This window comes from Prionailurus viverrinus, chromosome D4 (genome assembly GCF_022837055.1).
Source record: "Prionailurus viverrinus isolate Anna chromosome D4, UM_Priviv_1.0, whole genome shotgun sequence".
Lineage (NCBI taxonomy): Eukaryota > Metazoa > Chordata > Mammalia > Carnivora > Felidae > Prionailurus > Prionailurus viverrinus.
Genome location: NC_062573.1, coordinates 657,020 through 670,805, shown reverse-complemented (window position 1 = coordinate 670,805; position 13,786 = coordinate 657,020). Strand labels below are relative to the sequence as shown.

At 52.4% G+C, this 13,786-nt stretch overlaps 1 protein-coding gene across 15 annotated transcripts in view; it reads left to right on the top strand.

Moving 5' to 3' along the window:
• Window positions 1-6,587: 6,587 nt before the first annotated feature.
• The window catches only part of ODF2 (outer dense fiber of sperm tails 2), a 35,601-nt gene continuing 28,402 nt past the window's right edge, over window positions 6,588-13,786 (top strand). The window contains exons 1-4 of one of the 15 annotated variants that reach the window (XM_047830250.1): window positions 7,168-7,357; window positions 10,285-10,375; window positions 11,300-11,416; window positions 11,696-11,764. In XM_047830250.1, coding sequence (XP_047686206.1) covers window positions 7,194-7,357; window positions 10,285-10,375; window positions 11,300-11,416; window positions 11,696-11,764 — 441 coding nt within the window. In that variant the 5' untranslated portion in view covers window positions 7,168-7,193. Of the gene's footprint in view, window positions 6,668-7,167; window positions 7,358-7,595; window positions 7,696-8,183; window positions 8,260-8,462; window positions 8,698-10,284; window positions 10,376-11,262; window positions 11,417-11,695; window positions 11,822-13,786 lie in introns of those variants that run through there. The other 14 variants (XM_047830249.1, XM_047830241.1, XM_047830247.1 and 11 more) reach the window with 14 other exon arrangements.

The window sequence follows — 13,786 nt, the reverse complement described above, 5'->3', positions numbered from 1 at the left end:
CCGTGCTGACAGTGTGGCGCCTGCTTGGGGTTCTATCTCTCTGCCTCTCTCCCACAAAATAAATAAACTTAAAAAAAAAAATCTTTAAAAAAAAAAAAGAAAGAAACGACACAGTCTAACTTATTTTAACATGATCACCCTGGCTACTGTACTGAGAATAAACTGTAGGTGGGCCCAGGGAGCCAGGAACCCATTGCAATACAACGATGCATCAGCCCGGGGTGTTCACTAGCAGTGGGGTGGTAATAAGGCAGAACCGACAGAATTTCTAAGGCAGGATAGGAGGTTGCAGATACGGACACCCAGAGCCTCCCTGTGCTGCCTAGCCATGGTCAAGCCCACTGTGCTCTTGAGCCCTTGGGCCACACCTCCTTCAAGCTGTTTGTAGAAGTTCCCAAGACAGCAGAAAACTTGCACGCTCTGAGGACTGGGGAACGTCCATCTACAGGGAGAAATTTGATGTTGAGAATGTATTCCTGACATCTCTCCCATGGCAAATGCTGGGCGCAGCACAACTGGTCACCAGGTTTTCATCTGCACTGCCCAGCTGGGATGGCAAGCAGGTGGTCCTTGGCAGGGTGAAAGAGGGCACAGATGTCGTGGAAGCCATGGAGCGCCTCGGGTCCAGGCATGGCAAGACCAGCAACATCATCACTGCAGGGCGTGGACAGCGCTGACAGGCTGGTCTGTGCTTTGTCTCTGGAGGGCACCCCTCCCGCCCCCAGCTGCTGGAACCACTCTGTGCCTTCGTGCTCTCACGACACGTCTTCGGGGCCGTGTTGGTGCAAGAGCTAAGTTTAGGATAATGAAATTAAAACTAAATGACAAGAAAGAGAAAGAGGAATTGAGGATGATGTCGAAGCGTTGGGCCTGAATTTCTGGAGGAATGGACCTGTCATCAAGTCAAATGGAGAAGACGGTGGGTGGGGCTGGTTTCGGGGTGCCGGTCAGGATTCCGGTGCAGACATCACGTGGTTGTTGGCTTGTACGAGCCTGGGATTCAGGGTTCAGGTCTGGGCTGCAGATGGAAGCTTGGAATCCCGTCCTGACCCAGAAGTCCTGGCCCCAAACCACACACACACACACACACACACACACACACACACACACACACGCCCTGCCCTCCCTGTCCCACTGGTTACCTGGGGAGCTTGTTAAATGCAGATTACTGACTCATCCCACTCCCTCTGCACCCCCCCCTCCCCTGCACCAGGTAGGCTGTGGGTGAGGCGTGACTTTCTGAACGAAACCACCCGGGTGATTCCTGATTCCCAGGGGCGTCTGCGGGGCTCAGTCGGTGAAGCGTCTGACGTCAGCTCAGGTGGTTGGTGATCTCATCGGCTTATGGATTTGAGCCTGGTGTCGGACTCCCCGCTGGCAGCGTTGAGCCTGCTTGGGATTTTCTCTCTCCCTTTCTCTGCCCCTCCTGCCCCTGGCTCAAAAATAAATAAAGAAGCTTAAAAAAAAAAAGTTGACTTTGATGATCTTTGACAAACGTAAACAGTCCGGTCACCACCACAATGAAGATGTGGAATATGTACATTTCCCTCCAAATTCCCCTATCGTCAGTACCCTCCTCCCAACTCCAGCCCCTGAAACCATAGATCTGTTTTCTGTCCCTGTGGTTGTGCCTTTTCCCAACTGTCGTGTGGGTGGAATCATATAGTATGTGGCCTCTTGTGTCTGCTTTTAACCAGTATAAATGTTTTATTTGGAAGTTTCATACAAAACTGAGCATGAAACCTTCCCTAATATGTTACATTATGGTTTCTTTCTTTCTTTTTCAGTGTTCATTTCTTTTTGAGAGAGAGAGTGTGCAAGCTGGGCAGGAGCAGAGAGAGAGAAAGAGAGAGCCGAGGATCCGAAGCAGGTTCCTCAGTCAGTGCAGAGCCCAACTTGGGGCTTGAACCCACGAACCATGAGATGGTGACCTAAGCTGAACCCACGAACTGTGAGATCGTGACCTGAGCAGGAAGGAGGGCCAGTGGGCAGGAACCTCGTCTGCTATAACTCACTCGAGGTGGACTGCTTTTAATCTGTTCTACCCCACCCTGCAAGGTTGGTACAATTGTTTGCAAATCAAGAGACAAAGGGCTTTCCTATGAGTAAATGGCAGTTAGCTTTGGGGCATTGGCTGTTTGCCAACTGTTTTGCCCGTTCAGGGAGATTTCTGTCTCCTTGCTGGTTTTTCAGCTGAATTGTAGGCTCTGGGGAAGAGCCCTCCCTGAAGGCGGCAGTCTCTGCAAACCTCAGTGTGCTCCTGCTGGCCATGACATAGGCCCCTGGGGCTGTGTGTGTGTGTGTGTGTGTGTGTGTGTGTGTAGGAGAGAAAGCTGGTTTGAGTTATGTCTGCACTTTCTAACCCTGTGACCTTGGGCAAATGTAATGAGCTTTCTCGGGCCTCAGTTTTCAGCTCTGTAAAATGGGGTTAGCATTCATGCCGAGCTCACCGGATGTCGCGAGGCTTTGCTGAGCTCATGCAGGTGAGCACCGTCCCTGGCACAGTGGGAAGGGTGCACTGACGGTTGCTGGCTTCACGGCAACCCTCCAGACAGTGACAAAGTGGATCCAGATGGGCTAAGGAGGTCTGCCTGAGTCAGAAGAGAGTGGGGGGTGGTCTCTGGAAACAGATCATCTAACTTTCACTTTCACCTTTGCCACTTGAGCCGGGTCCCTTCTCCTCGCTTAAAACCCTGCAGTTTCCTCCTCTGTAAAATGAAGAGGCATGACTAGATTCGCCCTCCAAGTCCGAGGGTCCGGAAAGTGGTTCTCAAACTCTGGAGTATACCTGAATCACCCACAGAACTTGTTAAAACGCAGGTTGCTGAGCCTCATCCCGAGACTGTCTGGTTCCCTAGGTCCAGGGTGGGGTCCAAGGTTTGCATCTCTACCAAGTTCCGCGGTGATGCTGATGCTGTTGGCGTGGAGACTTTGAGAACCGCTGGTTTGGACAGCTGCAGAATCAATACTCTCAGTGAGACTGGAGGCCATCCAACCTCCGAAGGGCAGGGCCAGTGAGGGTCTTGGCCAAAGGGTCTAAGAGGAGCAAGCCTTGATCTGGGAGAATTTTCTCTCCCAGCTCCACCCAAAACTTGAAAGGAAAAGCCAGGCCCACTCTGGAGCACAGGTTCCTTCTCCCCTGGGCAGGGCTGTGGCAGTTGCATCAGGGCCCTGGAGGAGATGCTCCTGGATGGAAAGAACTGGTAATCAGGCCCTTGGGCAAATGGAGAGGCTGGAGCCTAAGCCCGGGGTGGTGGGGGTGGGGGACACTCAGGGGTCTCCCTCCGCTGTGAGCTGCTGGCAGGGTGGGGGCCCAATGCTGGGGCTGATGGCTGGCTCCCCCAACTGTGGTTGTTTCTAACTAACAAAAGAAGCTCACATTCGTTGTTGACATTGGGAAAAATAGAACAAGGAAAATAAAATGGTCGTATTAACATTTTGAGATAATGTCTACTGGTTTTAAAAAAAAAAAAAAGATGTTTTAAGTACCCCCACCCCCAACACGGGCCTTGGACTCATGACTCCGAGATCAAGAGTCGCATGCTCTCCTGACTGAGTCAGCCAGGTGCCCCTACAAAATTTTTAATCTCTTATTTCTTAAAGCTGAATGGTGGCTCCTTTAGTGTTTATTTGATCATACATTTTTATTTTTATTAAAAAAATTTTTTAAATGTTTATTCATTTTTGGGAGAGAGAGAGAGGCAGAGAGACAGCGTGTGAGTGGGGAAGAACCACATAGAGGGAGGGAGGCACAGAATCCGAAGCAGGAGCTGTCAGCGCAGAGCCCAACGTGGGGCTTGAACTCACAAACCACGAGATCGTGACCTGAGCCGAAGTCGGACACTTAACTGACTGACCCACCCAGGCGCCGCCTATTTTTAACTTTTTGAGGAACCTCCATACTGTTTTCCAGAGTGACTGCACCACTTTGCATTCCCACCAACAGCGCAAAAGAGATTCTCTTTCTCTGCATCCTCGCCAACACCTGTTGTTACCAAGGTTATTAATTTTAGCCATTCTGACTGTGTGAGGTGGTATCTCAGTGTGGTTTTGATTTGTATTTCCCTGATGATGAGTGATGCTAAGCCTTTTTTCATGTATGTTAGCCATCTGGATGGATGTCTTCTTTTGAAAAGTGTCTATTCATGTCTTTTGCCCATTTCTTCACTGGATTATTTGTTTTCTGGGTTAATTCATTTTTGAGAGAGAGTGTGGGTGGGGGAGGGCCGGAGGGGGGCAGAAGATCCAAAGCAGGCTCTGTGCTGAGAACAGCGTGCCCCATGAGAGATCACCTGAGCCAAAGTCAGATGCTCAACATACTGAGGAACCCAGGCACCCCTGGGTATTGCCCTTAAAAAAAAAGTGGTCGGGGCGCCTAGATGGCTCAGTCAGTTAAGCGACTGGCTCAGATCATGGTCTCGTGGTTTGTGAGTTAGAGCTCCAGGTTGGGTGCAGTGCAGAGCCTGCTTGGGATTCTCTCTCTCCTTTTCTCTCTGCCCCTCCCCTGCTCCTGCTCTCTCAATAAATAAATAAATAAATAAGTAAACTTAAAAAAAAATTAAAAATAAAAAAAAGTGGTCAATGCTGGCCAGGCTCAAAGTGGTTTGCACTCAGAAAACATGGTCCAGGGCACCTGGGTAGTTCAGTGGGTTAAGTGTCAGGCTTCCGCTTGAGTCATGATCTTGAGGCTCGAACCCCACGTCGGGCTCTGTGCTGGCAGCTCAGAGCCTGGAGCCTGTTTCTGATTCTGTGTCTCCCTCTCTCTCTGCCCCTCCCCCCCCCCCTCTCTCTCTCTCTCTCTCTCTCTCAAAAATAAACATTAAAAAAAGAAAGAAAGAAAACATCGTCGGTCCAGCAATACAAAGTAATATAAGAATAACTCAAGCTCTTTCCTTGCATTTCTCAAACACTACAAAAGGATAGATCCCCCTACCACAGCTATACTCTTAAATATGCTCCTTTTCAGGGGCATGGGGAGGCTCAGTTCGTTGGGCGTCTGCCTTCAGCTCAGGTCATGATCTCACTGTTTGTGGGTTCGGGCCCCACATCGGCCTCTGTGGTAAGTTCAGAGCTCCAGCTCAGAGCCTGGAGCTGGCTTCAGATTGTGTCTCCCTCTCTCTCTGCCCTTCCCCCGCTCATGCTGTCTGTCTCTGTCTCTCAAAAATGAATAAACATTAAAACAAAATATGCTCCTTTTCTTCTCCATCCCACATCTTCCACACACTACAGAGGTTCCTGTGCCCTTCTTCAGTCTCCCTTCCACCACCCCTCCCTTCCCAATCTTCTGAGAAGCGTTTCCTCCTCCTCCTTCCTGTCACCCAGTGCTGCGTGTGTGTGTGTGTGTGCGCACGTGTGGTGACCTCTCAATTCTGTCCATTCTCAGATTTTCTTTTCTTTTTTTTTAATTTTTTTTAATGTTTATTTATTTTTGAGACAGAGAGAGACAGCATGAACGGAGGAGGGTCAGGGAGAGAGGGAGACACAGAATCTGAAATAGGCTCCAGGCTCTGAGCCATCAGCACAGAGCCTGACGCAGGGCTTGAACTCACGAACCGTGAGATCATGACCTGAGCCGAAGTCGGACGCTTAACCGACGGAGCCACCCAGGCGCCCCTAAGATTTTCCATCACAAAAGCCCCAAAGAACTGCACTGGCTATGAAGGGCCCTCTTCAGAGGGTGAAGAGCAGACAAAATCACATGGGCAAAATCCTTCAGTGGGTGGAGAGAGGAAAGTTTGAACCATGATATCTGGTCAAGTCCAAGAGGTTGGCTGTGTGCTCCTTGAAGACTAGGTAGGGTGTGTTGGTCTAGCATCCCTTGAACTGGGCTTAGCACATAGCAGGGACTTAATATTGGTTCAGCGAATGTGGGAGCAGTGAGAAATGACCAACAATTCTGTGCTGGGGGTAGCAAGAGACATTTTACTGAGATCTTTGATCTAGGCCTGGCAGTAAGAAGTTTACCTTGGGCAGCAAGAAGGACATCACTTCCTCTGAAGGGAGGAACTAAAAGATGGTGGGGAGGCGGGGTGGGGACTTAAAATGAGTGCAGATAGGTAGGGAGAAGGTAGAGGAAATTCTTGATGGCTGTATTTTTCTCTATGAGAAAGGAGAGTGGGGAATATGAGACGGGAGAGGCAAAGGTTTGGTAAAGCCACTTGGAGAGAGAAGGGATCTAGAGACAAATGGAACAATTTTGGGTGGCGATGAGGGCTCAGCTGAAGGTGGAGGCCATGGTGTGTGGGTTTCATCCTTGCAGAACCTCAGGTGGTTGAATGATAACAGGAGACCCGTTATTTATTCAATAGGGAGAAGATGAATGGACGTGGAGGGCTCCCTAACACCGGGGAATGAATATGGTGGGCATTAGCCAATGCGAAGAAAATGAAAGCGAAGCCAGAAAAGCAAGTACTATGTGGAGAGCGGGAAGCTGGAATTTCAGATGTCACGTGTACCAGTTGTGTGACCCTGAGGGTGCATGGCTGAGGTTCAAGGGAAAGTCATGGACATGAGGACGTCAAGCGACCGAGGCCAGATTGGCCTGAGGATGTTAAAGTCTCCCAGAATCCAGGGCGGCGCGGTGAGCCACGTGACAGCCCCCCTTGATTGCTCCACAGGGAAGCATAGTCGAGAAGATGGCGGCCCAGCGAGAACCTCATGGAAGTAGGTCTGTACACACAGCAGCGCCCAGTGTGCAGGAGGGCGGCGAGGAGCGAGGGGGACGCGGCCCGTTCCTCCAGTCTGGACAAGGATAGAGGAGGAGCTGTGGGAAGGGGCGAGATATCAGAGTCTGGGTGGTGTGCGCCACCAGCGGACTACTGAAGGGGCTGGATGTCAGAAGCTGCGCGTCGCTCCGGCCGATTACTCGTTCTGTGTCCCCAGTCGGAGCCCCGTTTCCCAACACGTATCAAAGGGCCCGGGGTAGAGTTTTAACGCTCCTTCCAGTTAGGGGACTCGAGGGGGACGGCGACGGGGACCGCGACGGGCTAAAAATGGCGGAGGGCCAGCCGGGCCTTGAACGGCGGGGCAAGCCCCGGCAAAGCCCTCTAGTGGCGTCGCGCGTCTCCACGGCGACGGGACGCGTGGCCCAGACAAGGGCGGAGCTTCTTGTGGGGCGGGGCATCTCTGTGACGCCAGGGGCTGGGTCTAAATGGCGAAACCCGAGAGGCTCCTGGGGGGGTTTGAACTGGCCAATGGGCGAGCTGCCGACCGGGTGTCGGAAAAGGAGGCGGAAGCGGGGAGGAGTCGCCGCGGGAGCCGCACTGCATCCGCCGCGGCGTCTCCATGGCACGGCCCTGGCCTCCGACTTCAACGACTTCATAAGGAGGCGTTTCTGGGCGCAGCCGTGTCGCTCCTGGTGAGAGGCCGCCGGCAGGCGGGACCCCGGGCGCTTCGGGGCGCCCCGCCGCCGCCGCCGCCGGGCTGGGTCCCGGAGGGAGGGATGGCCCCCGCCGCTCCCCCTCCCCCCCGGCCGCCCCTGCCTCCAGCCCTCCGGCGCGCTCGTCCCGCTCCCGTCAGAATGTGGCCCCCGCCCCGCCCCCCGGCGCGGGCCCTCTCCTCCTCCGGCTAACGGGCGGGCCGGCCGCCTCCCACCTGACCTGGCCTCCGGCGGGACTCTACTCCCACCTCTGCCGCCCTCCGGCGGGGCCTCGCCCTTCTCTCTATGGGCAGAAACTGGTCCCCTCCTGCCCGCTGGTGGGTGGTCGTCGTCTCTTCCCCGCCGCCGGAGGCTGGCCCCGCGCCCCTTGCCCGCCGGTGGGCGTCGCCCCTGCCGCCTCTCCCTCCCTGCGGGCCTCGGCTCGGCAGTTATTTGTCCGCGCCTCGTAGGCAGTGCTGTTTCCCCGGGGCCGTCTCCCTGCCGCCCAACCCCGCGGGAGCGGGATCACCAGCCCAGGGGGCCTCCCCGGGGGTCCCATGCCGCTCCCTGCACCACCCGGCGTCCGACCCGCTCTAACTCGGATACTAAGTCCTGGCGGCCGCTGGCTGTTGCGCCCGGGAGCATTTTCCCTTCGCCGTCGGGGGTACCCACTTGTGGCCGAACGCCCCCTTTCTCCTGCAGCTGCCGCCCCTATCGCCTTCAAATACTATTGGTCCTCTCCGGGTTTCTATTCTGCCGGGAACGCCCCCTTCTCCTAGGAGACCCTTGCCCTGGCCCCGCCCGGAATATCCCTCCAGCTCCCTTCTCGGATTCCGGCCCTTTGGGGCCCACTTGGGGACCTGGCGGTTCTCGCCCTCCACGCACGCCAGCCAGCACCTCAGGTTTTCCCTTTGACGGCCACCCATCACTCCTGGGTGGGGCCTGGGCGTGGTGGTCCTTGTCCTCGAAGTTCCGCCCCTCGCCCGTCCCCAGGGAGGGGAGCTTCCTCCGCGCCCCCTACCCACCTACCGGCCGTCCATCCACTGCCCCGCAAGTCGCTCAGCCTCTCCTATCTCCCCCCCCCCCCCCCCCCCCACTTTGGCAGGACAGTTGCTGTGCGACTTGGACAGTAGAGGAGCGCCTCCCAAGTTTTCATCCAACTGCCACCCCCAAGGCTTCCACCCTCCTCCCCTCAGAGAGGACGTTTGATGCCGGGCCCCTGAGATTGTTATTGACAAGCCCCTCTGGGTCCCCCTGAGCAGAGCCTGCTGACCCAATTGCCCACCTTTGCGGCTTTGATGCCTAGCCATGTCTGCCTCATCCTCAGGCGGCTCCCCCAGGTACTGCGGAAGGGCAGGGAAAGGTGGTCAGGGGCCCTCAGGCCAGGCTCACCGGGGGCTTCTCTTTCCAGCTTCCCTGTTCTGTGTATTGAAAGTCTGGTCCAAGACATTGAGAAATCATTTTGAAAGGGAAGGAGGAAAAAAGTGCAGGCAGGCCATCCCAGTTCTGGCTCCCTCTTGCCCTCCCTCCCCAGGTGCCCCAGTTCCCAGGAGCAAACAGGGTCACCATTGTTGGAGTAGGAGGCATGCAGGTCCTTTTTGAAAGAGGGCTGCATGTAAATAACAATGATGTGGGAGGTGGATTTGTCAGCAAGGTATGGATGCAATCCAGGTGATTGTATGGCAAGCCTGATGAGAGAGATTTCCCAAATCTGTTGGCTTTTAAGTGAGGAGGGGGGAAAAAAACCTGTCTACTTACTCAGATTTGGTATTCCTTGCCCAAATGACTAGTAGGGCGCAATAAATATTTTTTTTTCTTTTTCATCAAAGTGTAATAGACGTACAGCAAGATGCATGCTACAGTGCCCGAGAATTTTTATGTTGCATCTTTAGGTTACATTATTTTCCCAGAACTATTGATGGGGAGGGCGAAGCCATATTTTGGGGCTGTCAGGAGGTAGTGGGATGGATCAAATGAATTTTCCAAGTCCCTTTCCGTCATGGCATTCTTGACTCAGACGCTCTGCTGCAAAATATTGGATATTAAACTTTTTTTATATTTGCAAATCTGGTGATGGGGTTGTTTATGTGTATGCATGATGAATTGCACATATTATTAAAAAAAAAACTCTCTAAAACAAAAATAACCCTGCTTTTCAAGACGTTAAAAGGTAGAATGAGGGATATTTGGGGAAATAGTAACTTTTCTTCATCTTGAATGTTTGTTAATTTTATGAAATTTGAGTCACAGTGACTTTGTTCCTGGGCCTGCTGGGCCTGCTGGGTCTTTTTTTTATGTTTTTTTTTTTTTTTTTTTTTTTTTTTTTTTTTTTTTTTAGAGAAAGCTCTCAAGCAGGGTAGAGGGGTATAGGGAGAGAGAGAAAAAGAGAGAAAGAATCTTAAGCAGGCTCCATGTTCAGCTCGGAGCCCGATGCGGGGCTCAATCCCAGGACCCTGGGATCTTGACCTGAACTGGGATCAAGAGTCGGCTGGTGAGCTGAGCCATCCACACACTCCCCTGATTCTTTTTATGTCTGTCCTTCACTGAGCATTTTTCCAGGGCTGCCTCTGCTCCAGGCACAGTCCCTGAGCACTTTCATCCTTGGCCAAGTTAGTACCTTGCCCGTGGCTCCCGTGCCGCCTGCTTTTTGCCGCTCGACAGACAGGATGACAGCTGGGCGTTTCAGCAAAAGGTCACAATATGTGCGATGCAGTGGCAGGTTACAGGGTCAGCCCTGTGAATGCCCATCACCCCCTGTTTCCATCCCGCTGCCAGGCACACCAGGCGTGCTTGGTGCTCGTGTAAAGGGAGCCAAGTGATTCCAGACTGGTTCTCCTAGTCATAAGCTTGTGTGTAATTTCGGGAGATCTAAGGACTAGAAGAGCCGTATTTTTCCATTACAATCTGGTTCTTGTGCCTGGGTGCAGGTTTCCATCGTGTGGGAAGAACGGAGTAACAAGTCTCACGCAGAAAAAGGTCTTGCGGACACCCTGTGTTGCGCCCAGTGTGACTGTGACGGTAGGTGACGCGCACACGGAGCAGCCCTCGGGTCTGCGGCCCCACCACCAATGCTTTTGCACACCTTTTCCAGGACCTGCCTTTCCCTGCTGGCACCACTGTGGCCCCTCGCTCTGCTGGGTGCTTCCATGCCTGTCCTGCTGATTGACTGGGATGGTTTTTTTTCTTTTGCTTGTGGCCCAGCTGCTGGGTGTGAGGAGGTTGTCTTAACCTAATCCTTCCCAGTTCCAAAAGCTTGAGAAAACTTCCAAAAAGGAAAAAAAAAAAAAAAAAAGAAGAAGTAGAAGAAAAGAAAAAAGTCAAAGAATGGGGAAGGGATAGTTGCTGGGGGGATGGCGGGGGGGGGGGTGGATGGCAAGGGGTGTGCAGCTGGGGGTTCTGCCCTGCTTATGTTTTCTTCAGAATCTATGCAACCTTCTCACCTCAGCATTTCCTATCGCTCTCTGTGGTCGTCCTCTCTCACCTGCCTGCTGCCTGATTTGTTTTGTGCTCTAACCGTTCTGTGAGTCTCCTGCGCTAATCTGCCCGCTCAGATTACCGTGCAGAAGGATTCTCCTGCCCTCTCCCACTGTGCTACACTGAGTCTGAAGAAAAGCTGTGCATTCCAGCAGGCTTGGACGGAGATTCAGCGCTGAGGACCCTGGGGCTGGGTTCGGGTTCTTCTGCGGAACGTGCGGGTCTGGCAGACCCCTGTCTTGAGTGGACGTAGATCTTCCCAGTGGTCTTCAGCTGGGATCTCTGCAGCAGCCTGCGGGAATAGCACCGCTGCCTTCGTTCCTGCCCCCATGCCAGTAATTGGTAGCTGTCCTGCTTGCTTGCTGGCTAGGCTTTCAGTGGCCCCCAGAGGCTCTGAGCTCTGGTTTTTATGCCCGTTTACTCATCCACAGATCAACCTTTTTTGTGTTGTCCTCCCCCGCCTGCCAGAAGCGAACCATGAAGGACCGCTCTTCAACTCCCCCCTTACATGTTCACGTGGATGAGAACACTCCTGTCCACGTCCACATAAAAAAACTCCCGAAACCATCAGCAACCAGCAGCCAGGTAGGAGCCTGCCGGCCGGGCGAGGTTAAGGCTGTGGAGCAGGGGGCCACCTCCCAACCCGGCCACCTCGCGCCTCAAACTCCAAAGGTTTCCGAGACAGATGCGCTTGCTTTCAGAGGTCAGCTGCCTGCTTAGAAGGTAGGCGGCCCTTGATCCAGAAACGGCAGCAGCAGCCTTAGTCAGAAGAGGCTCCCCTGCGGAGTTGGAAGTGGGTGCCACCAGAGTGACACCACAGCCGGCTGTGTGGGGAAGTGACCCTGGGTTTGTCCCTTTCCACAGAAATCTCATAAGCGCGGAATGAAAGGGGACACCGTGAATGTGCGGCGGAGTGTCCGGGTGAAAACCAAGGTACCTTGGATGCCCCCTGGAAAATCATCCGCCCGGCATGTGGGATGCAAGTGGGAGGTAGGCTCATTCTCGTTCAGGCTTTCCTTCTCGGACTGGTCAGGGTCTAGCAGGCCTCAAACTCGGTATGATTCAGGGTCGGCGGTAGCTCTTAGGGATGTCCAGTAGGTCCAGTAGGTCCTGATAAACCCTGAAGGCACATGATGTTCTTGGGTCCTCACAAGACTGCAGTGTGGTAGGTCTTGCTCTCCCAAGGTACAGATGAGGAAAGCAAGGTTCCGAGAGGTGAAGTCCCAGAGAAAGCAGCAGCAGAGCCTCAGTTGGGGCTCAGGGCTGTCTCATGCTGAAGGGTGCACCCTTGGCCTCTCTGGTTTGTACGTGTGGAGCCACGTCTTTTCCCGTGTAACTGGGACAGTATCTGAAGCGTAACTTAAACGTGTACCAGAAATGTGCCTGTCTAAGAAAGCACCGCCTCTTTCGAGGCAGTCCCCACGAGAGATTATGCGTGTATTCCACAGCTGTCCCCCAGGCCGCTTCTGGAACTGGTTAATCATTGCCTTCCGTATGAGTTGTGAAGGTGCCAAGAGAATTACTGTCCTCTTTTTAGCCGTGCCTCAACGTGTTTTGCGTGTCCGTCCATCCATCCACGCAGTGATTCTTGCGGCATAACATTTATCGAGACTTGGGCCAGACACTGCTGGGCACTGGGGTGACAGCCGCAGACTGGCAGGTGCACCCTCCTTAGGCTTACATTCTAGTCAATTGCAACAAGAAACGTCAGTGACGAGACAAGACCTTTTGGCTGCACTTTAGACAAAAATTGGGGAGACAAAAATTGGGGCAGGTAAAAAGGACCTGAGGCTGCTTCCAGATGATGCCTGCCATTTTGAAACAGTCTTTTGCTGGTAGTTTGTTACTTCTTTTTGTTTTTGATAGTTTATTACTTTTAAAAGTAGAAATAAAAAGTGAAAGTAATTACTCTGAAGTCCTACTTCATGGGTTTGACTCCCTGATTTATCAGTTTTCCCTAAGAGATAAAGGGAGAATGGGGTATTCCAGGGAATAAATGAGAAGTGTTCTAACCAGTGTGTGTGTGTGTGTGTGTGTGTGTGTGTGTGTGTGTATTTACATAAGAAAGATTGGAATTAGGGGCGCCTGGGTGGCCCAGTTGGTTAAGCATCCTGCTCTTGGCTTCTGGAGCCCCACACCTTGGGCTTTGTACTGACAGCACAGAGGCTGCTGTGTCTCCTCCCCCCCCCCCCCCCCCCCCCCAACTAGCACTTGCACGCTCTCTCTCTCAAAAATAAATAAACATTAAAAAAATTAGGTAAGGGGCGCCTGGGTGGCTCAGTTAGTTGAGCGTCCGACTTCAGCTCAGGTCATGATCTCGCGGTCTGGTCCATGATTTCGAGCCCCGCATCGGGCTCTGTGCTGACAGCTCAGAGCCTGGAGCCTGCTTCAGATTCTGTGTCTCCCTCTCTGCCTCTGCCCCTCCCCCTCTTGCACTCTGTCTCTCTCAATAATAAAAAAATAAACATTAAAAAAAAAATTTTTTTTAAGTTAAATAAATACATGAATACACTTAAAAAATTTTAATGCCTTTTAAACAAGAGGGAAAGAAAGCTTGGAATTAAAACGCTGTCTTCCATTTTTTACCACATGTACCTGACTAATCAGTTAGATGTAAATGAAAAACAACTATGTTTTAAAACACAAGCTGTCATTTTTATTGAATGGAATATACTGTAATTGAAAAGCTTACTGATATCTCATGTTGGCAAGGGTAGGAGAAGTCAGCAAACTTTTTTATACTGTTTTGAGAGGATTGGTGAAATCATTTATCAGTTCTGGGGCACGTATGTAAACACTGATGCTAGGTTTTATTTTTAAAAAATATTTTTTAAGATTTTTGTTATTTTTAAGTAATCTCTGCACTTAGTGTGAGGTTTGAACTCACGAACCCAAGATCAAGAGTTGTACAGTTCACTGACTAAGCCAGCCAGGCACCCCAGGGATCCTGTGGTT